The sequence below is a fragment of the Trachypithecus francoisi genome, unplaced genomic scaffold, assembly GCF_009764315.1.
Source record: "Trachypithecus francoisi isolate TF-2019V2 unplaced genomic scaffold, Tfra_2.0 Lachesis_group21, whole genome shotgun sequence".
NCBI classification, from domain to species: domain Eukaryota; kingdom Metazoa; phylum Chordata; class Mammalia; order Primates; family Cercopithecidae; genus Trachypithecus; species Trachypithecus francoisi.
Genome location: NW_022681467.1, coordinates 59,456,649 through 59,482,955, shown reverse-complemented (window position 1 = coordinate 59,482,955; position 26,307 = coordinate 59,456,649). Strand labels below are relative to the sequence as shown.

Here is a 26,307-nt window from a genome sequence, read left to right as displayed (position 1 = left end):
GAAACCTGTAATCCCAGCTGTTCGAGAGGCTGAGGCGGGAGAATTGCTTGAACCTAGGAGGCAGAGCTTGCAGTGAGCCGAAATCGCGCCACTGCACTCCAGCCTGGGTGACAGAGCGAGCCTCCATCTCAAAAAAACACCCAAAAAAACAAAAAATTCCCAGGGCATTTCCCTCCTCTCTTTCTGTCTTGAATGGATTTCCCTTCCCATTCCACAGGCCGGAGAGGACTTCTTGGAGTACTTTCTGCGCCTGAAACTCAGCTCAGGGATTGGGGCTGGCTTTGAGTTCAGGCCAGGAGAGACGGAAGAACTGGCAAGCCAGGGACCTGCGTCCAGGGAGTCGCTTGGAATTCCAGGCCCCTCCTGTCCTGCTCTGAGCCCCACATGGAGGGAGTGGCTCTGTGCCTTCTGCCTGAGGGTTTCGGCTCATCCCGTGGGAAAGATGGGTGGAGTGCGCTTACACCGCCCTCGGAACCAGAGACCAGAGTAGCCCTTCTGTTACCACTCGTTTTTGTCAGGAAGTAGCCGTCTGGGACTAAAGGATGGGTCTTTGGAGCTGATGAGAGATGCCTTTGTGAGTGCTGTGTTGTGCGGACGTGGAGATGACTCCGGCCCTGTGCCCTGCCTTGCTTCCTCCAGGACTCGGGACCCTGGAGGACTGACGCTGCTGGCCTGGGCGTCCTTTTCTGCTGAGCCATGGCGACTCCCGACGTGAGTGTGCACATGGAGGAGGTGGTGGTGGTGACAACTCCGGACACTGCGGTGGACGGCAGTGGCGTGGAGGGGGTGAAGACCGTGTTGGTGGCGACCAATTTGGCCCCTCACGGGTAAGTTCGGGCCTCGGTGCCATTGGGGCTGATGGGGGCTTGGATTGGGCTGTCCTTGGCACAGCTGGCATTAACGTAGTAAGGGGCAAGTGTCAGGATTTTCCTAGTTCCAGTTCTTCTGAGACTGGACTCAAATGTGTGTGTAAGTAGAGAGTGAAGAAAAGCAGAAATGGCCCGGGGACCAGAAGACCCAGCTGCAGCTGTGGGGAGGCCTCCCGTACCCTCATGGCCATGTGGCTCCATGTCCTGAAAGGCCGTGGCTTCTCATGTGAGAGGGAGCAGTAGGGATGGCAGAGAGCTGGCCTTTCAGAAATGAAATGAAGAGCCAGTGATTTTCTTGACAGTCTTCATGAAACTGTGAGTGTTTTCTTCCTCGTCTCTGTGCCAGATGTCCAAATCAAATGCTAGCTGGCAAAAATGCTAACATTTGCCCAAACTGCCGGCTTTGTTTTGCTGCCGTAGGTGGAACTGCCAGGAGGTAGCAGAGCTGCTTCTGCTGTGAGCCGGTGTCTTATGGGGGTGAGATAAAGGCAGAGTCAGCCCTGGGCAGTCCGGGGCTGCGATCCTCATTCTTCCTCCCCAGAGGACTCTGGGGCTCTGGGGCTCTGGGGCTCTGGGCTGGGGCAGTCTTCCCGCTGGTCTCATCCTTGCTGTGTCTCATGTATGGCACCTTCATGTTGACCTAGCATATCACTGAGCATGAGCTTTTGACTTTCTCACCATTTGACAGAGGATGACTCTAGACTGCCAACCCTTGTGCGGTGCGGGTCAGGCCTCCCTTCATGGACGGTGTGCAGGCAGCTCCTGCCTGGGAGGACCTGGCCCTAAGTTCCTTCCTGCCTTTCTTCCCTTGCTGTGGAGCCTGTTGTTGCACCCGAGGCTTTAACCTCCTGCATGTCCAGGTGGTGGAGGCTGTTGTGCGATCACAGAACAAGACATGGACCTGTGTAGGTTCCTGGTGCGAGGTACCCTGTCCTTTCCTGCCTCATCCACACAGCTGGCGGCCATGTCTGGAAATGCAGGAGTCTCTGAGTGGGACCTCCTGGCTGGATGTTCACACCTCCATTCTCCTTTTTCCTTTGTCAGCACCTTGGTGCACAGCTTCCATGTTTTCCGGGCATGTGTCCATGATGTTTCCTGACATCTCCCACCCCACACCTCCCCACTTTTGCCCAGAGAGGCAGTGCCCAAGTCCCCTCCCGTGGGGCACCGTGGCCACGGCTGCTGGGGTGGTGTCCACGTCTCCTCACCCAAGCCCTGACATGGCCTGCAATGAGTACAGTGTGACAGCAGTGACCCTTGGTCAGAGAAGTCCACGTAGCTTTCTCACGGTGCCCTGGGGCTGCTGCGAGGAGCCCAGGGTCATTTCTGACCTGGGGAGAGGCTGCTCTGGTTCCACCTGAGTCTAGCTTTTGTGTCACCCACCCAGGCGTCCGGGTGGAAGGGGCCTCGGAGTAGGCCCAGTCCCATATGTAGCTCTCCTCTACCGAGCCCTGACAGCGTGGCCGTGGCTGCCGGGGTGCTGTCCAGGTCACCTCACCTGAGCCATGACGCCGGGGCCGCAGCTGCCGGGGTGGGTAGTCCGGCACCAGGTTGGTACCTTCAGTGTCCTCAGCTTGAGGCTTTTCTTCCTGACCTGGTCTGACCCCCATACGACACGTCCTAGTCTACTCGGGCAGCTGTAACAAAATGCCACAGGCCGGGTGGCCTGAACAGCAGAGAGTTACTTTCTTTTTTTTTCTTTTTTTTTTTTTTTTGAGATGGAGTCTCGCTCTGTTGCCCAGGCTGGAGTGCAGTGGCTGGATCTCAGCTCACTGCAAGCTCCGCCTCTCGGGTTTACGCCATTCTCCTGCCTCAGCCTCCCGAGTAGCTGGGACTACAGGTGCCCGCCACCTCGCCTGGCTAGTTTTTGTATTTTTTAGTAGAGACGGGGTTTCACCATGTTCGCCAGGATGGTCTCGAACTCCTGACCTCGTGATCCGCCCGTGTCGGCCTCCCAAAGTGCTGGGATGACAGGCTTGAGCCACTGCGCCCGGCGAGAGTTACTTTCTTACTGTTCTGAAGACTGAAGTCCAAGGTCAGGGTCTGCCAGATTCCACTTTTGGGGGGACTCCCTTTCTGACTTGCAGATGGGCGACTTCTTGCTGTGTCCTCATGATGAAGAGGGAGGGAGAAAGATCTTTCTCTTTCACTTCTTAGAAGGTCACAGTCAGCCAGGCACAGTGGCTCATGCCTGTAATTCTAGCACTGTGGGAGACTGAGATAGACAGATCACTTGAGCCCGTTCAGGACCAGCCTGGGCAACATGGCAAAACCCCATCTCTACAAAAAACACAGTGCACCCCCAGCTGGGCATGGTAGTGAGCACCTGTAGTCCCAGCTACTCAGGAAGCTGAAGCAGAAGGATCACCTGAGCCCAGGAGTTGGAGACAGCAGTGAGCTGTGACCGTGCCACTGCACTCCAACCTGAATGATAAGAGTGAGACCCTGTCTCCAAAATCAAACAACAAACAAACAAAAAAAACCACCAGAAGGTCAAAGTCTTACTGGATGAGGGCCAACTGTGTGACCTCATTTTAATTATCTCCCGAAGACCCCATCTTTAAATACAGTCATACTGGGGGTGAGGCCTTCAACATAGGAATTTTACGGGAATTCACAGGAATTCCTTCAACATAGGAATACACAGTTCAGGACAATGCCTTCCACTAGCTCTCAGGGTCCTGTAGGCAGGGGCCTGCCTCCACCTCTCAGGGTCTTCTGCCAGGTGGGGCTGAGGATGGCAAGTGGCTGGATGGGTGGGAGTGGGACATCTTTTGGTTGCCCTCCTTGCCCTCATCCTGTTGGCAGAGGTAGTTGATGTCCCAGGCCTCAAGATTTAGGGATTTGGGGTATAAACTGAGCATCGGTCATCTCCCCACGGCCAGCCTCCTCCTCTGAGTCTGCGCCTTGCTGCTCACTGTGTCTGTGCGCCCTCCTGCTCCTCACTTCTGGGTTTATACTTTGGAAGCTCTTCCCTCTGCATTGTTGTGACGACTCCCATGAGGAGCCCGTTCACGTTATTTATATTTATTTATTTATTTATTTATTTTATTTTATTTTTTTTTGAGACAGAGTCTTGCTCTGTCACCCAGGCTGGAGTGCAGTGGCCGGATCTCAGCTCACTGCAAGCTCCGCCTCCCGGGTTTACGCCATTCTCCTGCCTCAGCCTCCCGAGTAGCTGGGACTACAGGTGCCCGCCACCTCGCCTGGCTAGTTTTTTGTATTTTTTAGTAGAGACGGGGTTTCACTGTGTTAGCCAGGATGGTCTCGATCTGCTGACCTCGTGATCCGCCCGTCTCGGCCTCCCAAAGTGCTGGGATTACAGGCTTGAGCCACCGCGCCCGGCCTATTTTTATTTTTTGAGATGGAGTCTTGTTCTTGTTGCCCAGGCTGGAGTGCAGTGGCGTGATCTTGGCTCACTACAACCTCTGCCTCCCAAGTTGAAGGAATTTTCCTGCCTCAGCTTCCCAGGTAGCTGGGACTACAGGCATGTGCCACCACGTCCAGCTCATTTTTGTATTTTTAGTAGAGACGGTGTTTCACCATGTTGGCCACGCTGGTCTTGACCTCCTGACCTCGGGTGATCTGCCTGCCGCAGTCTCCCAAAGTGCTGGGATTACAGGCCTGAGCCTCTGCACCTGGCCCACGTGTGTGTTTCATTTGCCATTTTATCAGGAAGTTTGTACAGCTTTTAAAAAATTATAACCATTTTTATTACAAAATATATATGGTAGAAAATTATTTCATAGCTGAAATGATTTAGAAAAAGAAAATTAGAAAATACTGATAAGCAAAAATAAAATAAAGGCCATATTACTACTACCTAGAGTTTCCTACTGTCAGTACCTTAGGGTAGATATTTCCAGATGTTCTGTTTGTATAGAACATACGGATTTTTCTTTCCTTAAGCCTTTTTATGATTAAACTCATGTACATGCTGAAAAGCACCCCAGGTGCTCATGTTCCGCTGAATGAGCCCCACAAAGGGAGTGTGGGGCGTCGCCACGCCCTGGAGCCCTGCACATGCCCCTCGCGTTCCCCACGGGAGACCCCTCTGTGCACGCGGCTTTCATTCTGGTTTGACTTTAGTTGATGATCTTTGTCTTTCCGTGTTGATGAATTTTAATCTTTTCTAATATTCAATTCAAATGTAAGTTTCTTCCTATGTTGGCCAGGCCTGGTGGCTCCTGCCTATAACCTGAGCACTTTGGGAGGCTGAGCTGGGAGGGTTGCCTGAGACCAGCCCGAGCAACAAAGTGAAACCTCGTCTCTACAAAAAAATCCAAAAATTATTGGGGTGTGGTGGCGTGCACCTATGGTCCCAGCTGCATGGGAGGTTGAGGCTGCAGTGAGCCAAGGTCATGCCACCGCGTTCCAGCCTGGGTGACAGGGTGAGATCCTATCTCAAAAAAAAAAAGAAAAAAAGAAAAGTTTCTTTTCCCCCAAAGTGGCTTTTGCTGTCGGTTTGTCCGAGCCGGAGACCATCTCGTTTAGTCGTCATACAGCCCATGGGCGTGTCACTCAGAAAAGTTTTCTCTTTTACGTGAACTGGCTTAACGAGGAGACTGGGCCAGATGTCCTGCAGCTGCCTTGCTGGGTTCAGAGGGTCACAATTCATGGCAGCAGCTGAGTCGTGCCGGGCTCCAGTCTCCAAAGCCAGGGTCCGTCTGGTGGACCGGGTGTTGCCCAGTCTGACAAATGCAGGGCGGCTTTCGCGTCCTTGGGGGTCCCCTTACCCTGCCCTGCTGTGCACTCTTCCCTCCCCTTCCTGACCAGACCACCCACATTCTAGACTCTCACACCCAAGAGAAGTCTCATGAGCACTCCCAGGAGCCCAAGGACACTGGAGTTACCCATTTGAAATGTGGAGATTTCAACTTTTTTTTGTTGTTCTTTTTTTTTTTTTATTTCTTTTTTTATCTAGAGATTTCAACTTTAAGTAAATTTTTGATGAAAAACAAAAATGGGCCGAGCACGATGGCTCACACCTGTAATCCTGCACTTTGGGAGGCCGAGGTGGGTGGATCACTTGTGGTCAGGAATTTGAGACCAGTCTGGCCAACATGGTAAAACCCCGTCTCTACTAAAAGTACAAAAATTAGCCAGGTGTGGTGGCGGGTGCCTGTCATCCAGCTACTTGGGAGGCTGTAGCAGGAGAATTGCTTGAACTGGGGAGATGGCAGTTACAGTGAGCCGAGATTGTGCCACTGCACTCCAGCCTGGGTGACAGAGGACTCGGTCTCAAAAAAACAAAAACAAAACCAAAAACCTTGTAGTAATAAAATCCTGCACGGTTGTCTTCGTACACAGTTGTGGCTCAGGGCTGTCCTCTCTGAGTGTCTTGCTGGCTGGTGGCAGTGACGAACCAGGGCAGTTGCAGACATGGGAGCACGGCTGGCGCAGGGCCCTGGAGGCTGGCGTCCCGTTTGCTCCTTGGTTCCTGTGGTTACTGTGGAAGGTGGCTCCTGTGGGCTAGCTTTGCTTTACGAACACTGAATATGAGCTTTTTTTCTGGGATGTTAAAAGAATTTGCTCGCATCTTATGCTTAAGTTAACTCTTTTAAGAACAGTGAGAAGTAGAGAGGAAATAATCACCACGTTCTCTTGCTTGCTCTGTTTACAATTGTGTCAGTTTTCTTTTGCTGTTTAAGAAAACACTCAGTGGCGGACGCCTGTAGTCCCAGCTACTCGAGAGGCTGAGGCAGGAGAATGGTGTGAACCCGGGAACTCGCTCTGTCACCAAGACTGGAGTGCAGTGGTGTGATCTTGGCTCACTGCAACCTCCACCTCCCAGGTTCAAGCGATTCTCCTACCCCAGCTTCTACAGGCATGTAGCACCATGTCCAGCTAATTTTTGTAATTTTTTTAGTAGAGATGGAGTTTCACCGTGTTGGCTGGTCTCGAACTCCTGACCTCAAGTGACCCTCCCACCTCAGCCTCCCAAAGTGCTGGGATTACAGGCATGAGCCACTGCGCCTAGCCTCTCTGCCATTTCTGAATTAAATTAGAAAAGTGTAACAAGTCAGCAAAGCGCTGTCAGGAAAATAGTGCCCTGCAGGTTGTGCCTTCCGAGATCCTGATTCTCTTCTCTCCTCCCTTCACCTCACCAGGAGCGACCTGACAGAAGAGAACATGGAGACAGAAAATGCAGCGGCGGCAGCTGCCGCGGCCTTCACAGCCTCCTCCCAGCTCAAGGAAGCCGTGTTAGGTAGGAAGCCGTCCTAGGTGGGAAGCCTGCCTTCTTGCCGTGGCAGGGACAGGACAGTCCTGCACTCCAAATGAGGAGCAGCCAGAGATATACAAGGTCTTTATTTGGGCTGATTCCCAAGCTGTGTGCCCTTAGGAGTGAGCGGCCAGGCCCCAGGGCCCCCAGGTGGGGCCTGCCGTGTGTCTGTGATGACAGCACTTTCTCTGCCCATGGCTAATAGGAGAGCAAAGTCACTTGGCCCCAAGTTTGCAGCTCTCTCCTCTGTTGGATTTTGTGTTCTTCTCACTGTTTCTTGTTTGCCTCTATCTGTTTATCATAAAGGTCAGTGAATAGTAGTAAAAAAAGTGTTTTTTTTTTTTTTTTGGAGACAGGGTCTTGTTCTGTTGTCCAGGCTAGAGTGCAGTGGCACATCGCTGCTTACCATAGCCTTGACCTTGACCACAGCCTTCACAGGCTCAGATGATCCTCCTGCCTCAGCCTCCTGAGTAACCAGGACTACAGGCATGTGCCACCACACCCAGCTAATTAAGAAACTTTTTTTTTTTTTTTTTTTTAAAGAAATAGGGTCCCACTGTTGCCCAGGCTGATCTTGAAGTCCTGGCATTAAGTGATCCTCCAGCCTCAGCTTCCCAAAGTGTTGGGATCACAGGTGTGAGCCACTGAGCCTGGCCAGTAAAAAATGTTTTTTTTTTTTGAGACGGAGTCTCACTGTCACCCAGACTAGAGTGTGATGGCATGATCTCAGCTCACTGCAACCTCTGTCCTGCAGGTTCAAGCTCTTCTCCTGCCTCAGCCTCCCAAGTAATTGAGATTACAAGCACGTACCACCATGCCCAGTTAATTTTTGTGTTTTTAGTAGAGATGGGGTTTTGCCATGTTGGCCAGGCTGGTGTAAAACTTCTGACCTCAGGTGATTCACCCACCTGGGCCTCCCAAAGTGCTGGGATTACAGGTGTGAGCCACCTCGCCTGGCCCAATAAAAATTCTTTCTTTTTTGAGATGGAGTCTTGCTCTGTCGCGCAGGCTGGAGTGCAGTGGCGCGATCTCAGCTCACTGCAAGCTCTACCTCCCGGGTTCATGCCATTCTCCTGCCTCAGCCTCCCGAGTAGCTGGGACTACAGGCGCCCAGCTACTTTTTTGTATTTTTTTTTTTTTCTGGTAGAGATGGGGTTTCACCATGTTGGCCAGGATGGTCTCAATCTCTTGACTTCGTAATCTGCCCACCTCGGCCTCCCAAAGTGCTGGGATTACAAAAATTCTTTGTAACACTCTTAATATTTTTCTTTTGCCTGAGATTAAAGGCCCTAGAACCTTTAAAACCTTAGGTTTCCCTAGAATTGTTTCAATTAAAGTTTGATTTTGTTTTCCTAAGTGGCTCTTCAGTTGAACCATAGTTTAATGGGTTCTGTGAACGTAACGATATTTAAATCTGCTCAGTGAGTTGAACCCTGAAACTCTAACGGCACTGATGGGCACACCCTCCCCACCTTGGCTGTATCTCAGGCCTTCCTGGATTTTAATTTTGGGTGTCCAGGTTGGCAGCTGTTTTCTGCATTTTCAGGAAATGCTTTGAAGAGGTTGTAACTGATTTTCTGCTTTTACCCTTCCCTGTCAATGTGCCTGTGAGAAGTGAAGATGGCTGAAGAGGGGGAGAACCTGGAGGCTGAGATTGTGTACCCCATCACCTGTGGGGACAGCAGAGCCAACCTCATCTGGAGGAAGTTTGTGTGTCCCGGCATCAATGTGAAGTGTGTTCAGGTGAGCACAGGCTGCATTCAGGGCCCAGGAGAGAGGCCTCAGGGTGTCTGTGACTGCTCTGGGGGTGCAGCTGTGCCGAGTGTGTCCTGAGGTAGGGTCTCCAGGGCTAGGGAGAGTGGAGGAGGCGCAGGAAGAACCTTCAGGAAGAGGAATGCGCTGTGGCCACAGTGTGCTGCGGAAGCAGGGAGGCTGGCAGGCCCTCTCGCCGTGTGGAGGAGGCTGCTGCTCCTGGACAAGGAGCTTTACCCAGCAGATCCAGTGACAGCTGCTTCAGAAAGGCTGCCTCCTTGGTAAGGAGCAGGATGAGCGGGAAAAGTCTTCTCTTTCTGACGACATTGATAGGTCAGGCACCCAGGCTCACCTGTGCTGGAACAGCGGAAAATGCCAGTGAAGACATTTCCATGAAGCATCTTACAGATGCTGCCTCACACTGGCTGAGAAAGAGGAAGTGCTGAGGCCTGGGGACCTCATGGTGACAGAACTGAGAGGCCGATGGGGTGCCGTGCCCAGCTTTTGCCCTGAGAGCCTTGGCCGGAGCTTGGTTTTCCCAGCCTCGCAGGGCTGGAGATCAGAAGATAAAGTCCAGGCCTCCTCTAGGTGTGTGTGCTGGGTGGGGGGTGGGGACTGTCCCTCCAAAGCTGGCACCTTCAGGGGTGAGTCCACCACGTACTCCCATACCTCCTGTCCCTGGCACAGGGAAGGGGACACCCCCTTGAGGATTCCTAGGTGGTCTGGATGGTCTGAAAGCCTCAAGCTGAGAGTTTAGTTATCAATGGCTCCCAGCTGGCAGTTCCCCCAGGAATCTGACAGAAGCAAACAAAAAATACTTTTTGGAAGAATTCACCTTTATCTCAGGTTTCAAGTAATTTCTGCAGAACCCTGGACACACAAGAAGCAGTGCTCCTGGAGCATGCACAGAAGCCGCAGGCAGCAGTCAGCCCTGCAACAGCCTCGGCTGTTGGGATTTTAAGCCTTAGAAGATAAAATCGTTATATTTAATAATTTATTTTAAGAAATAAAAGAGGCCGGGCACCATGGCTTAACACCTGCAATCTGAACACTTTGGGAGGCCGAGGGAGGAGGATTGCTTGAGCCCAGGAGTTCAAGAGCAGCGCAGCCTGGGTAACATACTGAGACCCCAGTTTCTTCTTCAAAAAAAAGAAAGAGAGTGTGAGCAGAAACACGACTAGAGATAGGACTGAAATTCAACACTTAGTGGATAGGTCTTTAGCAGATTAGCCATAGCTGAAGAGAGAATTATTCAGGAAGCACGAGAGTCGAACACATCTATTTGAGTCTGGAAGGAGAAGAGAGAGACTGAGAACTTTCATGACTGAGGAAAGAGTGGTCCACAGTGCCAGGCCCTAACAGGCCCCAGCCTGGATGAAGACCCCGCTGCCTGCGTCTAGGGCGGCTTTTAGCTCAAAATAAACAGTGATAGTCATGGGCCATCACTCAAGTAAATAAAACCTGTGAGTCTATACCTGTCACCATGTATTTCATGTTATTCATTATGTTAAATAAATGCATAGAGAGAAGTAAAGCATGGGAGGAATGATGGGGTCAGAGTCATGAGCAGGTGCTTAGACTGGCTTCAGAGCATCCCTGCAAACCATGCAGCCATTACAGACGTAAGTCATAGCTGTGGTGGGAAAGCTGGCAGGTGCCTCCTTAACCCCGCGATCCATCTTCACATCATCAGGCTCGGGACAGACCTCCCCCTTGAGCCTCCTGATGTAGTGAGCAGGAGTTCTGTGGTGTTCTTCCAACAGTTCATGGCCTGACTCTACTCATGAGAAAACAGCAGATACACACGGAGAGACAGCCTACGGAATGCCTGACCCACAAGCTCCAAAAGTGTCAAGGCGAAGAAAAATACAGACAGGCTGAGAAGCTGCTGCATCTTTTTTTTTTTTTTTCGAGACGGAGTCTTCCTCTGTCACCCAGACTGGAATGCAATGGCACGATCTCGGCTCACCACAACCTCTGCTTCCTGGGTTCAAGTGATTGTCATGCCTCAGCCTCCTGAGTAGCTGGGGCTACAGGCACCCACCACCACGCCCAGCTAATTTTTATATTTTTAGTAGAGATGGAGTTTCGTCATGTTGGCCAGGCTGACCCCGAACTCCTGACCTCAGGTGACCTGCCCAACCTCGGCCTCCCAGAGTGCTGGGATGACAGGCGTGAGCCACTGTGCCCCGCCTGCTGCTGTCCTAATGGGGACAAAAGCTGAAGAGCGGGGCAGCTGCATGCACCACAGTCTTGGGCTGGATCCTGCATCAGAAAAAAATGCAGGCTGGCCATGGTGACTCACACCTGTAATGCCAGAACTCTGGGAGGCTGAGGCGGGTGAATCACCTGAGGTCGAGTTCGAGACCAGCCCAGCCAACATGGTGAAACCCCATCTCTACAAAAAATACAAAAAAATTGGCCAGGCATGATGGCACATGCCTGTACTCCCAGCTACTCGGGAGGCCAAGGCAAGAGAATCGCTTGAACCCGGGTGGCGGGGGTTGCAGAGAGCCCAAGATTACACCACTGCACTCCAGCCTGGGTGACAGAGTGAGACTGTCTCAAAAAAAAAAATTTTTTTTTGCAATAGTGGCTATCACTGGGACAGTTCATGAATTTGAATATGGACAATGGATTAGAGAATAATATGTGAATGACAATTTCCTGATGCGAGTCGTTCTGTGGCTGCACAAGAGATCCTTGTTCTTAGGAAATATACGCAGGTGTTGAGGGCCCAGGGACCTGAAGTCTCTGCCTCCCCCTCAGTAGCCGCACGCTCAGGTCTAGGTGGGGGCAGACGGGAGCGGGCGGTGAGTCCGGGCACGCGCATGCGCATGTGGAGCTCCTTGGACTGTGCTGGCAATTGCCCTGTGAGTTTGAAATTGTGTCAGAATTAGAAATTGGGAACACGGAAGAAGTGCACCGTAGGTGACATCATAATGAAATTCCGGAATGGCAGGGACAGAGAAGATCCTCAGTCTAGCCAAGAGGAGAGACGGATCGCTCAGGAGCGGGAATCCTGCCGGCCATGCGCTGAAATCTGCGCAGGAGCAGAGGTGGCGGCACCAGCGCCTAACTGCAGAGAGCGACAACACCGTGAGGTCGTCTTTAGAATTATGCTGGAAGAAAGACGTTTTCAGAAAAAGACAGGAGTTTGCCACCAGCATTCTGAATATGCATTTCAGGCGGAGACAAGAGGCCTCCAGATGGAAGTGTTGTGGTGTGAGAAGGTGTGAAGAGTCAGGGGAAAACGTGGGTAATCCGACCAGTCCTCTGTGTTCAGCCCTAGGAGGACCTGAGAGATGAGAGCAGGGCCACATGGCTGTGGTCTGGAGGGTCAGGAGCGGGCCATGGTAGCTCGGGAGGGTCAGGAGCGGGCCATGTTAACTGGGCCCTGGCAGCTCTGGTAAGCGTGACATGGTCGAGAGCTCAGGAGAGTATAGCATATAGCTTCCTAGCTGGGAGAGGAAAACCTGGGGTGAGAAGACTAACAAAGGTGAAGGCAAGAAAGCAAAGAGGCAGGCCTAGGAGGGCGGGGCGTGAGGCTGGCTGAGCCCAGAACTCTAGGTAGGATCAGGCCCATTGGGTACAGTTGAGTTTCCTAGGTGTGAGCCACGTTGGGTAGAGGTGATGACCGGAAGCAGCCTCAGTCACAGCCAGTGCAGGTTTCCTGCCAGGCTCCAACAATGGCCAGAGAGCCTTTTGGATTCCATGTGCTGGGCTTCTGTCGGATCTCCCAGATCAACTGCATGAGGGAGGGCCAGAGACTGGCTGGGCTCAGCGTTCCCATCTGTGGCACGGAGGTTATGAGAGGGTGGGCTCAGGGATCGGGAGCATCGCTTCCTTCAGCAAGCTAGACCTGGGCACGGCCCAGGGGTGGAGGTGGCCCCTGGACCCGGCCTCCTGGGTCCAGCTGCTGAGACCTCGTGACTCCTCCATCCCCAGCCTGCTTGTTTCCTAAGTAAACGCAGTTTTATTTCCACTTTTTGGTTTCAATAATTGCTTGTGTAACAAGATTGAACAGGATATTTTACCTTCTCAGGTTTTCTGAGCTCCCACATGGGTGAAATTAGCAAGCAGGAGGGTTCCCCTGGCTTAGAAACGTGTGTGCGTATGTGTGTGTGTGCGTGTGTGTGTCAGAGAGCAGGTGCCGGCGCTTGCTGCACGGGGCAAGGTGGTGTCAGGAGGGGCCTGAGGAAGGCAGCATTCACAGCTCCACTCATGTGCTGGCATCTGTTGCCATCTGCGATGTAACATATGCAATAATGTGTATTTATAAGATGCATTGCACAGAAGCAGTTTGCTTAGTCTGCCTGGAGGAAGAGAAGGCCACACACCTACCTGGTGTAGTCAACTCAGCCGTGTCTAGCCCCGGCACACAGCAGCTTGGTCCCCTCAGGGCTGGAGGAGACGGCCGCTTCCCACTGCAGCCACCGTGCCTGTGGGTCATGTCCTTATTTTACCTGAATGCTCTGTAGGAGACCTGCACTGGTCAGCGCCATGCCATGGTGCTCTTCCTGACTTGTGCCCCTGACTCAGGGTCGGGTAGGAGATGGGTACAGCCTATGTGGTGTCCCGGCCAAGCTTGACCCACGTGGCTGTGTCCCCCACAGTACGACGAGCATGTGATCAGCCCGAAGGAATTTGTGCACCTGGCCGGGAAGTCTACCCTGAAGGACTGGAAGAGAGCCATCCGCATGAACGGCATCATGCTCAGGTGGGCGCTGGCACCAGGGTCAGCCTCCCTGGTGGAAGGGGCCCTGGCAACTCTTGCTTTCTTATGGAGTTTTGGGATTTTGAAGATGAGGCGTGTTTTAGACTTGGTGAGTGCTGACAGCCTCCCGGGTGACTGCACCTGCTCACACCCGGAACACTAACCCATCGTCCACACCCTGCCAACAGGGGCACTGTCAGATTTTTAGAATTGTTTTGTCAGTTATTTTAATATCCACCAATTCTTTACCTGAAGGCACTTGTGGCTATTTCACTGTTGTAAAATAGAGGGTTGGCTGGGCGTGGTGGCTCACACCTGTAATCCCAACACTTTAGGAGGCTGAGGCAGGAGGATCACTTGATGCCAGGAGTTTGAGACCAGCCTGGGCAAAATATTGAGACCTCATCTCTACTAAAAATAAAAATTTATCTGGATTTGGTGGCATATGCCTGTGGTCCCAGCTACTCAAGAGGCTAAGGTAGAAGGATCACTTCAGCCTAGAAATCTAGGCTGCAGTGAGCTGTGATTGTGCCATTGCAATCCAGCTTGGGTTACAGAGTGAGACTGTCTCAAAAAGAAAAAACAAGAATAAAAGGGAAAAGAAAAGGGTCTGTTTCAATTATGCATTCTGAAAAATAAAAAAAAGGTATAATCTGATATTTGTGCATCAGATTTTGGCCTTTTATGTTATTCTTTATTTCTGTCCTTTCTATCACTTTTTTTTTTGAGATGGAGTCTTGCTGTGTTGCCCAGGCTGGAGTGCAGTGGCATGATCTTGGCTCACTGCAAACTCTGCTTCCTGGGTTCAGGAGATTCTCTTCCTCAGCCTCCCCAGTAGCTGGGTTTACAGGTGCCCGCCACCACGCCCAGCTAGTTTTTGTATTTTTAGTAGAGACGGGATTTCGCCATATTTGCCAGGCTGGTCTCGAACACCTGACCTCAGGAGATCCACCTGCCTCAGCCCTCCACAGTGCTGGGATTCCAGGCGTGAGCCCCGGCACCCGGAGGAGATCCACCCGCCTCAGCCTCCCACAGTGCTGGGATTGCAGGCGTGAGCCCCAGCGCCCGGAGGAGATCCACCCGCCTCAGCCTCCCACAGTGCTGGGATTGCAGGCGTGAGCCCTGGCGCCCGGAGGAGGTCCACCCGCCTCAGCCTCCCACAGTGCTGGGATTGCAGGCATGAGCCCCGGCGCCCGGAGGAGATCCACCCGCCTCAGCCTCCCACAGTGCTGGGATTGCAGGCGTGAGCCCTGGCGCCTGGAGGAGATCCACCCGCCTCAGCCTCCTGCAGTGCTGGAAGTGCAGGCATGAGCCGCCGCGCCCGGCCTCCTCTTTATCTGTGAATCACAAGCCGCAGTCTCGGTCTTTGTGGGCCTGGCCTCTACCTTGCTTCCCAAGGAGGGCCCCTGCTTTGTGCTGGAGTCAGAGTTTGAGGCCTCACGAGTGACTGGCCCTGGGTCCTTTCCCATGGCTCAGGTCCTGTTCAGCTGAGCTGGCCTCTGATTTTTCTGGAACGTGGCTGGTGGCACAGCTGTGGGGACCACCGGCCAGGTAGGCAAGTCCTGAGCTGACCACAGAAGCATCAGCCTGTATGTGCCTGAGGTCAGTGCTGCCCAAAGATTGAATGTGGCCGGAGCCTCTGATGCTTGTTTCACGGGTCGAGGCAGGCTCGTTGAGACACACAGAACTGAGACCCTGGACCTCCGGAGAGGTGGAAGAGAGGGCCCTGGGAGGGCGGGTCTTGGCAGTTTGGGCCATGGGAAGCCTTCCTGGTAAAGATGAGGATGAGTGGCAGCCATGGCTGTTGGTGCTCTCCTGCGCCCTCATCACTCTGCTTTGCTGTCTCTGTGCCTTTAGAAGGAGGAAGGCTTCTCCTGGAATTGATTTCCCACCTTCCTCTGCTTCAGAATGAGTCATGCATGATGTAGGGGGGCCAGGCCAACCTTTGTTAGCTGTGGGTCACCCTTAGGACTTGGGTAGTGGAACATCCCAGAAAGGCCCAGCCCTACAGATTCTGATGGGCACCTCCAGGATACCCGCTGGCCAGCGCGCACCTCCTTCCTGGGGATAGTGCCGTGGTGTGGGGCTGGGCCGGCTGCTTCCTCAGCAGCAGGGTCCTGCACGCCGAGCTTGCCCTGAGGGAAGCAGAGCCCACCCTCCTCTGTGGAGCTGCCAGCGCCTCAGCCAGGACTGCCCCACACAGGTGGATGGCCCAGGTCAGGGTGGGCGGGCAGGTGCCTTCGGCTCTGGGGCTGACCTGGACGCTCCGTGCCACCCTCTGCCATAGGAAGATCATGGACTCCGGGGAACTGGACTTCTACCAGCATGACAAGGTCTGCTCCAACACCTGCCGCAGCACGAAGATCGACCTCTCAGGAGCCCGCGTGTCCCTGAGCAGTCCCACGTCGGCCGAGTACATTCCCCTCACGCCTGCCACAGCCGACGGTAGGTGCATGGGCTGCTCATCCTGACCCAGCCGCACCCTGGCCATGGCCACAGAGGGTGACGTGCCCCTGGGTGGCCTCCCTGGCCCCAGGCGTTGGCTCAGGCCAGGGCTGCTGGTCTCCTGCCTCCAGCCTGAGTGTCTGGGATCAGCCTCCTCCTTCCTCACAGAGGAGAGCTGGCAGAATTGCTGCTTTCATTGACAAGGAAGATGGAAGCACTTTTCTTTCTAAGCCATTTTCATTGTAATACAATAACTCACACGTGGGGAAGGGTATAGCGAGTAACAGAGAGGGCCTGGGCGCCCACCGGCCGCCTCCCTCCCACCCCCACGGCCCAGCCCCAAATCTGGATCTGCTTTCCTCCCGACCTGGCGGTTTATGGAGCTGCATGCCTGCTCTCCGGCCTTCCGTGTTGGTTCCTTGCTGCAGGCATTCCCGCCACTTGGGTTTTTGGATGACGGTTTAGGTATTCTTCCACGTTGTTGTCTGTAGTTCTAAATTGTGGAAAGGTTATTCCCTAGAATTCTTTCCAGCTTTATGAATAGAGAAATTTTTCTTAAAACTAAAGTTAGGCCAGGCGTGGTGGCTCACGCCTGTAATCCCAGCACTTCGGGAGGCTAAGGCGGGCGGATCACTTGAGGCCAGGAGTTCGAGACCAGCCTGGCCAACGGGGTGAAACACAGTCTCTATTAAAAGTACAAAAGTTAGCTGGGTGTGGTGGCGCGTGCCTGTAGTCTCAGCTACTCGGGAGGCTGAGGCAGGAGAATCGTTTGAACTCAGGAGGCGGAGGTTGCAGTGAGCCGAGATCACGCCACTGCCCTCCAGCCTGGACAGTAGTAAGGCCTCACCCTTCTCCTGAGCCCCGTTCCACGTCCTGCCGGGGCAGCCTGGCAGGTTCAGTGCTGAGTCCTGAGAAGCCCAGGACACTTGGGCTGCTGTGGTCGGAGGGGCTGGGTAGAGCCCAGCCTCCTGTCTGTCCTCCTCGGGGCCTCCACCATGTTAGTGTTGGCCCTGTCTGACCGCCTGGTAGGAAAGGGACTGGGCCCTTCCACGCCCTGTAGTCAGTGCTGCACAGCTAGGCTGAGGCTCAGCTCTTCTGAAGATGATTTGGGTTCTTTAACCTGAAGTCTCTGAGAACCATTGACTTGGCTACTGTGCAGTTAGTAAAAGATGGTGCATCAGCCCAAACTAGGAGAGACACTCACTCACACCCCAAATAATTCCAGAGTTAGTAAAAGATGGTGTATCAGCCCAAACTAGGAGAGACACTCACACCCCAAACAATTCCAGAGTTAGTAAAAGATGGTGTATCAGCCCAAACTAGGAGAGAAACTCACACCCCAAACAATTCCGGAGTTAGTAAAAGATGGTGTATCAGCCCAAACTAGGAGAGAAACTCACTCACACCCCAAATAATTCCGGAGTTAGTAAAAGATGGTGTATCAGCCCAAACTAGGAGAGACACTCACTCACACCCCAAACAATTCCGGAGTTAGTAAAAGATGGTGTATCAGCCCAAACTAGGAGAGAGACTCACTCACACCCCAAATAATTCCAGATGTATGAGTAATATTCACCACTGCTACGTCTTTGATGAATGTGGAAAAGGCCAGCATTACCAAAACGTTAAACTGCTTCCAGGTTTTTTGTTTTTGTTTTTGTTTTTGTTTTTTGAGATGGAGTCTCGCTGTGTTGCCCAGGCTGGAGTGCAGTGGCGCATTCTCGGCTCACTGCAACCTCCACCTTCCGGGTTCTAGTGATTCTCCTGCCTCAGCCTCCCAAGTGACTGGGATTACAGGCACATGCCGCCACGCACAAACTTTTTGTATTTTCATAGAGATGGGGTTTCGCTGTGTTGCCCAGGCTGTTCTTGATCTCCTGACCTCGTGATCCACCCGCCTCAGCCTCCCAAAGTGCGTGGATTACAGGCGTGAGCCACCGCGCGCAGCCCTGGGTTTGTTTTTTTTCTTTTTTTTTTTTGAGACGGAGTCTCGCTCTTTTGCCCAGGCTGGAGTGCAGTGGCCGGATCTCGGCTCACTGCAAGCTCCGCCTCCCAGGTTTACGCCATTCTCCTGCCTCAGCCTCCCAAGTAGCTGGGACTACAGGCGCCCGCCACCTCGCCCGGCTAGTTTTTTTTTTTTGTATTTTTAGTAGAGATGGGGTTTCACCATGTTAGCCAGGATGGTCTCGATCTCCTGACCTCGTGATCCGCCCGTCTCGGCCTCCCAAAGTGCTGGGATTACAGGCTTGAGCCACCGCGCCCGGCCCCGGGTTTGTTTTTTAAGCCAGATCTGCGTATAAAGTCTCCATCAGCAACACCCAAAATGGCCAAATATGAACGACACGCCCAGTCGTGTTCTGCAGTCACTAGAAAGGGACCCACAGGAAGAGCCAGGACAGTTTCTGTCTCTCAAAGCCCCACTTGTTCTGGTGTAGAAAAATGGAAACATGATAGATACTGAGATTTATGATGACTTCAATGAAGCATCACTTGAAGAGGTGAGGTGAGGGCGAGCCCCACGGGTGACAGAGGGAGCCACAGAGCAGGATTCCAGACTCTCGTCAGTGGGAAAACAAGTCAAGCAGAAGGATCACCTTGTCTCGCTTCTGACGGTCAAGTCGAAAGTGCTTCTTGAGTAAAATCGTAAATGGACAGGCAGAGAAAATGTTGAGGATTTGCTGAAACTGGGTGATGGGTTCAAGGGATTTGTTTTTGTGTTCTTTCTCCTTTGTATGTTTGACAACGTCTGTGATTAAAAATAGCCGTAAGATACAAGGCAGGAAAATGCTTTGGCTGTACTAGTGTGTATCCTGTGTTTGTCAGTTTTGTGAAAACAGATGGAGAGGTTCAGAAGGTGGTGTGAGGAGGGCGGACAGTGTGTGGGGGTGTGGGTGTGTGGGTGTGTGGGCTGGGACTGGTGTGAGGAGGGCAGACAGTGTGTGGGGGTGTGGGGGTGTGGGTGTGTGGGGTGTGTGGGGTTGGGACTGGTGTGAGGAGGGCAGTGTGTGGGCTGGGACTGGTGTGAGGAGGGCAGACAGTGTGTGGGGTGTGTGGGTGTGTGGGGTGTGTGGGGTGTTTGGGTGTGTGGGGTGTGTGGGCTGGGACTGTGGTGTGAGGAGGGCGGACAGTGTGTGGGTGTGTGGGTGTGTGGGGTGTGTGGGGTTGGGACTGGTGTGAGGAGGGCGGACAGTGTGTGGGTGTGTGGGTGTTTGGGTGTGTGGGGTGTTTGGGTGTGTGGGGTGTGTGGGGTTGGGACTGTGGTGTGAGGAGGGCGGACAGTGTGTGGGCTGGGACTCTGGTGCTCTCAGCTCTCACCCGAGGTTTCCTTTTGGCTACAGTGAATGGGTCTCCTGCGACCATCACCATAGAGACCTGTGAGGACCCTGGGGACTGGACCGCAGCCATCGGAGGTACGAGGTTCCTCCTTGTGGGCTGCTCACAAGCCCTGGCAGGGTGGTGGGGTCTCTGCCCGCCTCAGGCCACACAGGGGCTCCAGGAATCCAGGTGGGGCCAGTGGGGCCTTTGTGGAGAAAGGTCTGGCTCCAGCAGCGTTGTCTTGGGCGCTCTGAGGCTGAACTCTGTGGCTGACCCGCGAGATTTCGGCACTGTGGATGTGTCTGGGCAGTGCAAGCCCAGCTCAGTGCCAGGCGCTGCCGGCTCTGGCATGGCGTTCTCGTGGCTGTGGTGGTGTCCTCATGGCTGTGGTGGCTGCCCCGTGTAGCTGTGGTGGCTGCCCCGTGTGGCAGCGCTTTCCCTGCCCACTGAACCCACTCCTTCCCTCACAGATGACACATTTACCTTCTGGCGGGGGCTGAAGGACGCCGGCCTGCTGGACGAGGTCATCCAGGAGTTCCACCAGGAGCTGATGGAGACTATGAGAGGCCTGCAGCAGCGGGTCCAGGACCCTCCCCTGCAGCTTCGAGGTGAGGAGCTGCGTCTTTCCTCTTGCCGGCTCCTCAGCCCAGGAGTGTCTGCAGGAGGTGAGGCCACTGGCCCTCCTGCCCCTAGGCCCCTCTGTGCTGCTGGGTTGGAGGCTGAATCTAGGCTTGAGACCCCCGCTATGCTGAGGCTGAACCTGGTGGGAGGATCGCCTTGGTGCATCTCAGTCTTCTCCCTCTGAACCGGGATCCTGGCTGGCCGGGTTCCTGAGGAGCAGCCCCAGAGTGGTGTTCCGGCTCTCTCGGAAGGGCCCGGGTTCCCACCGAGTGTCTGTGTTGCCCTCTCAGATGCTGTGCTCCTCAACAACATTGTGCAGAACTTCGGCATGCTGGACCTGGTGAAGAAGGTGCTGGCCAGCCATAAGTGCCAGATGGACCGCTCGCGGGAGCAGTATGCCCGGGACCTGGCAGGTACGCCGAGACCACCCTGGCCCCTGGGCAGCAGGCTGAGGTCCTGGGAGCCCACGGGTTCACCCCCTGGCTGTGCGTCCACATGCATTCCCTGAAGTCATAGCCACCACGGGGAGCTTCTCCCCACAGCTGTTGTGCGAGGAAAATAACCTGAAGCTTAAATGATGTAGTCAGACCTTTCCATCACACTAAGCTTGCATTTACCGGCATTTCTGTGATGATCCAAGTAGTTATTTAAGAGAAAATGACAGAGGCCAGGCGTGGTGGCTCACGCCTGTTACCCCAGCACTTTGGGAGGCCGAGGCGGGCAGATCACTTCAGGCCAGAAGTTCGAGACCAGCCTGGCCAATATGATGAAACCCCGTCTCTACTGAAAAAACAAAACTGAGCTGGGCATGGTGGTGCACACATGTAGTCCTAGCTACTCGGGAGGCTGAGGCAGCCAATCGCTTGAGCCCGGGAGGCGGAGGTTGTAGTGAGCCGAGATTGCATCACTGCACTCCAGCCTGGGCTACAGAGTGAGACCCTGTCTCAAAAAAAAGAAAAAAACAATGGCAGAGAATGGGAAGTGCTGGTCCTGACCCCGCTGGGAGCTCAAGCCCCTGACATAGGTGCATTTCCTCCTCCTCGCTCCTCTTGGGGTCTGTGCTCACTGTGTGTTCACTGTGTGTGTTCAGTGTGTGTGTGTTCACTGTGTGTTCACTGTGTGTGTTCAGTGTGTGTTCAGTGCGTGTTCACTGTGTGTGTGTTCACTGTGTGTGTTCACTGTGTTCACTGTGTGTGTGTTCACTGTGTGTTCACTGTGTGTGTTCAGTGTGTGTTCAGTGCGTGTTCACTGTGTGTGTGTTCACTGTGTGTGTTCACTGTGTTCACTGTGTGTGTGTTCACTGTGTGTTCACTGTGTGTGTTCAGTGTGTGTGTACACTGTGTGTTCACTATGTGTGTTCACTGTGTTCACTGTGTGTGTGTTCACTGTGTGTGTGTTCACTGTGTGTTCAGTGTGTGTTCACTGTGTGTGCACTGTGTTCAGTGTGTTCACTGTGTGTGTGTTCACTGTGTGTGTTCACTGTGTGTGTTCAGTGTGTGTTCACTGTGTGTGTTCAGTGTGTGTTCAGTGTGTGTGTTCACTGTGTGTTCACTGTGTGTGTTCAGTGTGTGTTCACTGTGTGTGTTCACTGTGTGTGTTCAGTGTGTGTTCAGTGTGTGTGTTCACTGTGTGTGTTCAGTGTGTGTTCACTGTGTGTGCACTGTGTTCAGTGTGTTCACTGTGTGTGTGTTCACTGTGTGTGTTCACTGTGTGTGTTCAGTGTGTTCACTGTGCGTGTGTTCACTGTGTGTTCACTTTGTGTTCAGTGTGTGTGTTCACTGTGTGTGTTCAGTGTGTGTGTGTTCACTGTGTGTGTGTTCACTGTGTGTGTTCACTGTGTGTGTTCAGTGTGTGTTCACTGTGTGTTCAGTGTGTGTTCACTGTGTGTTCACTGTGTGTGTTCAGTGTGTGTGTGTTTACTGTGTGTGTGCTCACTGTGTGTTCACTGTGTGTGTTCAGTGTGTGTTCACTGTGTGTATGTGCATGTTTATGTTTAAGCACATGTGCCATATGTGCTCCTTCTCCTCCTCTTGATCTTAATATGTCACAAGAGCAACTTCTACGTTGGGTGTGTGAAAACTCATGGGAGGGTCTGAGACGGCATTGCCACACTTGCAGGCCCTGGGTCAGTGCGGGAGGGTCTGAGACAGGCCCTGGGTCAGCGTGGGAGGGTCTGAGACAGGCCCTGGGTCAGCGCGGGAGGGTCTGAGACGGCATTGCCACGTTTGCACACGGGCCCTGGGTCAGTGCAGACCCTGGGTCAGCACAGGCTTGTATCTACCCCGAGGGCCATCTTGGGTCCCATCTCCCACAGACCTCACCTTTGGTGGGTGGCCATGTGGTCATCTGGGTTTGTGGCATCAGGTGAGCAGACCTGGGTTGCCACTGACGCAGGAGCCACCCAGATGGTATAGCGTGTCTGCCCCGTCCCCTGCACGCTGCCGTCCATGCCCCCATCCCCTGTGTGATGCCGTCTGCCCCTCCCTGTAGCCCTGGAGCAGCAGTGTGATGAGCATCGCCGCCGGGCCAAGGAGCTGAAGCACAAGTCCCAGCACCTCAGCAACGTGCTTATGACGCTGACGCCGGTCTCCCTGCCACCACCTGTGAAGCGGCCCCGGCTTGCACGTGCCACATCAGGACCGGCCGCCATGGCCTCGCAGGTGCTCACCCAGTCTGCCCAGCTGGCGCTCGGCCCAGGCGTGCCTGTCCCCCAGCTGACCAGCGTCCCCCTTGGTAAAGTGGTGTCCACCCTGCCTTCCACCGTCCTGGGCAAGGGTTCCCTTCAGGCACCCCCCGCCAGCTCCCCAGCCTCCCCACTGCTTGGGGGCTACACAGTCTTGGCCTCCTCCGGCTCCACCTACCCCAGCACAGTGGAGATCCACCCGGACGCGTCCAGCCTCACGGTCCTGAGCACGGCCGCCGTGCAGGACGGTAGCACGGTATTCAAGGTGGTCAGCCCGCTGCAGCTGCTCACCTTGCCTGGCCTGGGCCCCACCCTGCAGAACGTGGCCCAGGCCTCGCCTGGCGCCAGCACAATTGTGACAGTGCCCACAGGGGCTGCCCCCGGGCCCGAGGAGCACACGGCCACCATTGAGGTGGCTGCCGTGGCAGAGGACCACGAGCGGAAGTAGCCGACAGGAGGGCAAGGCCCCGGGACGGACGGGGCTGGCTGCCTCTCAGCTGCGGCAGCAGGGAGCGGGCAGAGGCCGCAGGGCTGGCTCGGGCAGGTGGGTCACGTGGGCTGCAGAACCAAAGAGAGGAATCGCCAAAACAAATCACGAGAAGAGAGAAGGGGACAGAACAGCGAGAGCAACCTGGAAATCGGTCTTCAGGTCCCATGTTTCCTCCCCCTTTTTTCTTGGGAAATATATTTTTCCATCTGTTGCTTATTAATACTGTTTACACATTGGACCTTGATCAGGAGCCAGGTGGGCGGGGGCGCAGGGGGAGCCTGGGTGCAGCCGAGGCAGAGGAAGCAGAGCCAGGGTGCTGAGCACGACCCTGCAGGTGCTGGACGCGGTGCAGCGGGTGGCGAGGTCCCGGTGTCTGCACCCAGCCAGGTCCCTGGGGATGCTACACATGACTTGGGAGCTGAGCCCAAGTGTGAACCCTATGGATCCTATGGATTTGGTTTCTTCCCACAGTTTTCTGTAGGTTTAGTGTGGCTGGCGCCCCGTTCTCCTCCTGTGTGGGAACGTGCACCCGGAGCTTGGGTGCAGATCCCAGTGGGTGCCCTCCTCCCCCACCCCCAGCTGGTGCTCAGGTGGCCCAGGGGCCGCACAGATGAGACGTGGTCCAGGCATTGTTGCACATGTACTGAGGGTGTTTTTAATTGGATTGCTTAGTAGGCTTCTAGGAAGAGTCAGATTTATAGCATTTTCAACCAAAATAATGCTGAGTGCCTAGGCTTCCCGAGTTAGCTCTGGGGGTGGCCCCTGAGCCCCTGTGAGTGCACCTGAGCGGGTGCGGAGGTCCTGGGCAGCCTCTGCCTGAGCTGGCCCCTCCCAGGGATCTGAGATCCGTGAGGTGTGTCCCGAGGGCTTCAGTCCTGGGGCAGGGGTATAAACAGAACCAGTTGCTATGGAGGTCGAGGATTCGCGTGGAGGCCTTCAGCTTGGGCTGCTTGGCCACAGAACAGCCCTCGGCTCCCTGGCCCCCAGACCCCATGCAGCCCCTGGGCTGGCCCTCGGTGGTCTCTGTCCAACGGAGAGCCCCTGGGTGTTTAAGAGGCTGCCCGGGTGGGCTGGTCAGGGCAACTGCCAAAGGTGGAGCCCAGAGCCTGTCTGGAAGGGCTGTCCTATGACTGTCCTCAGACCTGGCCTTGGACTCACAAGGAAGACCAGGCTGAGGCCCCTCCAGGCCAGGGCCCTGGGGCAGACATCTCAGGGAGCAGCCAGCCCAGGGCTCCTGCCGTCTCCAGCAGGTCGTGTCCCAGGAGGACCCTGAGGGCCAGAGGGCCCTGGATGCTCCTCCTGATTCTGTCGGCAGCTGAAGGCCCGTCTGAGGCCCCGCAATGCGAGGGTCCCGTGTCCCACTTCACTGCTCCGAAGGGAACTGGCTGGCTGTCCGTCCGGCAAGCGGCCCAGACCCCACCTCTGTGCTGTTGTCACCAGGGCCCTGTCCTGGCTGCCCCCACCCATGTCAAGCTACTGAGGCTGTGTCTTGTTTGTTTTCTCTGTTGCATTTTTGTTTGCTGTTTGCTGTTGTCACAGTCAGCTGGTTTCGGCGTGATGTTGACCTTTTGATGTACATACTCCGTTTTAAACTCATTTCCACTCCAGTTGAGTTCTGCAGCTTGCAGCGGTATGACCCTATGGGGGTCAGGAGGGCCCCGTAGCCCCCACCCCACCGGCTCAGAACCTGTCACTAATACAGCTGCCTGGGACCCTGGGACCCGCAACCTTCCATCTGCTTCCCTTTGTCAAAGTCACGAGTGGGTCTGCCTTGACAGCCCTCGCTGAACAGAACTTCCAGTGGGTTGTGGGTTCATTTCCTTTCTTTTTAAGAACAAGGTTGGGACCTTTTCTGCCCTGGCCTTTAGCTGTTGAGGCATTGGGAGAGGAAGTTAATTTCAGAGCCATACAAAAATAAGCCACAACCAGCTTCAGAATTAATTCCCAATCCCCCATTCCAGCAGGGCTGGGAGCCCATTCCCAGTGCTTCCCAAGGCCCGCGGGGACGTCTGCCGCCAACCCAGCTGCTTCTGGCAGGGGCTGGGGAAGGGCCCTGGAGAAGCCCCCATCCTCACGGGAACCCCACTGCAGTGGGCCGGGGAGGTCGTCAGCACTGCCCCCGGCTCCTGCAGGTCCTGCTGGCTCCTCTGGGGCAGGGTTCCCTGGACCTCCCAGTTCTGCACCTTGGGGCCAGCCAATACTCAGAGAGGAAGACCTTCTCAACCACATACAGAACACAGGTTTTCATGGCTGCCTTTGGTTTGGTTTTCTGAGAAGATAGGATTGGATTGGATTTTGCAGAGGGCGAGAACTTCTCTGTGCCTGCTCAGAGGTGCCCTGGGGAAGGGCCATGTTTGAGTTTTGCTTTGTATGTTGTTTTGCAAGTATCTGCCTGGTACTTTGATTTAAAATAAAAACAATTTTCATAGTTTGAGTGTCTATCTCTTGGAATGAAGTGTGGAGAGAAATCAAGTCTATAAACATGCCCAAAGCAAACCGCGCTGGCTGCCACCCCCACCCCAGGCCACTCACACCCACAGGCTTAGTCCTTCCAAATAGCCTGGGGGCTTCAGGACCCTTCCAGGGTGTCCTGAGGTCAAAGCTGATTTCATCACAGCAGGTGCTCTGCGCCCTTCTCCTTCTCTCCCCAGCACCCGTCGGAGTTGTCAACAGGCCTGTTGGGAGGATCATGGCTGTTTTAGTCATTAGTGCTACTGCAACAAAATACCACAGCCTGGGGGCTTGCAAGCAACAGAGATTCATTTCTGCACGCTGGCAAGCCCGAGATCAAGAGCATCAGGCAATTCGGTGCCTGGTGAGGGTTTTGAGGGTGTCCTGCAAATTGCTGGAGGACGATAGTAAGAACAGCCTTGGCATCGGAGGCACCACACCCACGGGCAAGGAGAGGTCACAGCGGCACAGGGGCCTGCACCCACCAGTCAGGAGCTCAGCAGACTCACCCCCAGGGGAGCACTTCCTCCCCACTCCCAGGGCTGAGTCCCAGAGTCATCTTGTCACCAATGCTGTTCCCCTCCCTGCTGCCATTGTCCACCCAAGGCCATAAGAACCTGCACACCAGCCACAGGCCGGCCTCCCAGACTCATGGCCAAGTAAGAGGCAGACACAGAAGTCCACGCTGTGTGGTTCCACTTAGGAAAGTTGGACACTTCCTTTAAGGCAGAATGGCGTCAA

The 26,307-nt window shown here is 54.4% G+C and overlaps 1 protein-coding gene across 4 annotated transcripts in view; it reads left to right on the top strand.

Moving 5' to 3' along the window:
* Positions 1 to 25,546, top strand: part of GMEB2 (glucocorticoid modulatory element binding protein 2) — a 33,541-nt gene extending 7,995 nt beyond the window's left edge. The window contains exons 2-10 of one of the 4 annotated variants that reach the window (XM_033187135.1): positions 640 to 827; positions 6,980 to 7,077; positions 8,708 to 8,835; positions 13,461 to 13,564; positions 15,849 to 16,006; positions 19,345 to 19,416; positions 19,792 to 19,986; positions 20,233 to 20,355; positions 22,433 to 25,546. In XM_033187135.1, coding sequence (XP_033043026.1) covers positions 697 to 827; positions 6,980 to 7,077; positions 8,708 to 8,835; positions 13,461 to 13,564; positions 15,849 to 16,006; positions 19,345 to 19,416; positions 19,792 to 19,986; positions 20,233 to 20,355; positions 22,433 to 23,073 — 1,650 coding nt within the window. In that variant the 5' untranslated portion in view covers positions 640 to 696 and the 3' untranslated portion in view covers positions 23,074 to 25,546. Of the gene's footprint in view, positions 1 to 639; positions 828 to 6,979; positions 7,078 to 8,707; positions 8,836 to 11,329; positions 12,100 to 13,460; positions 13,565 to 15,848; positions 16,007 to 19,344; positions 19,417 to 19,791; positions 19,987 to 20,232; positions 20,356 to 22,432 lie in introns of those variants that run through there. The other 3 variants (XM_033187136.1, XM_033187138.1, XM_033187137.1) reach the window with 3 other exon arrangements.
* Positions 25,547 to 26,307: the final 761 nt, after the last annotated feature.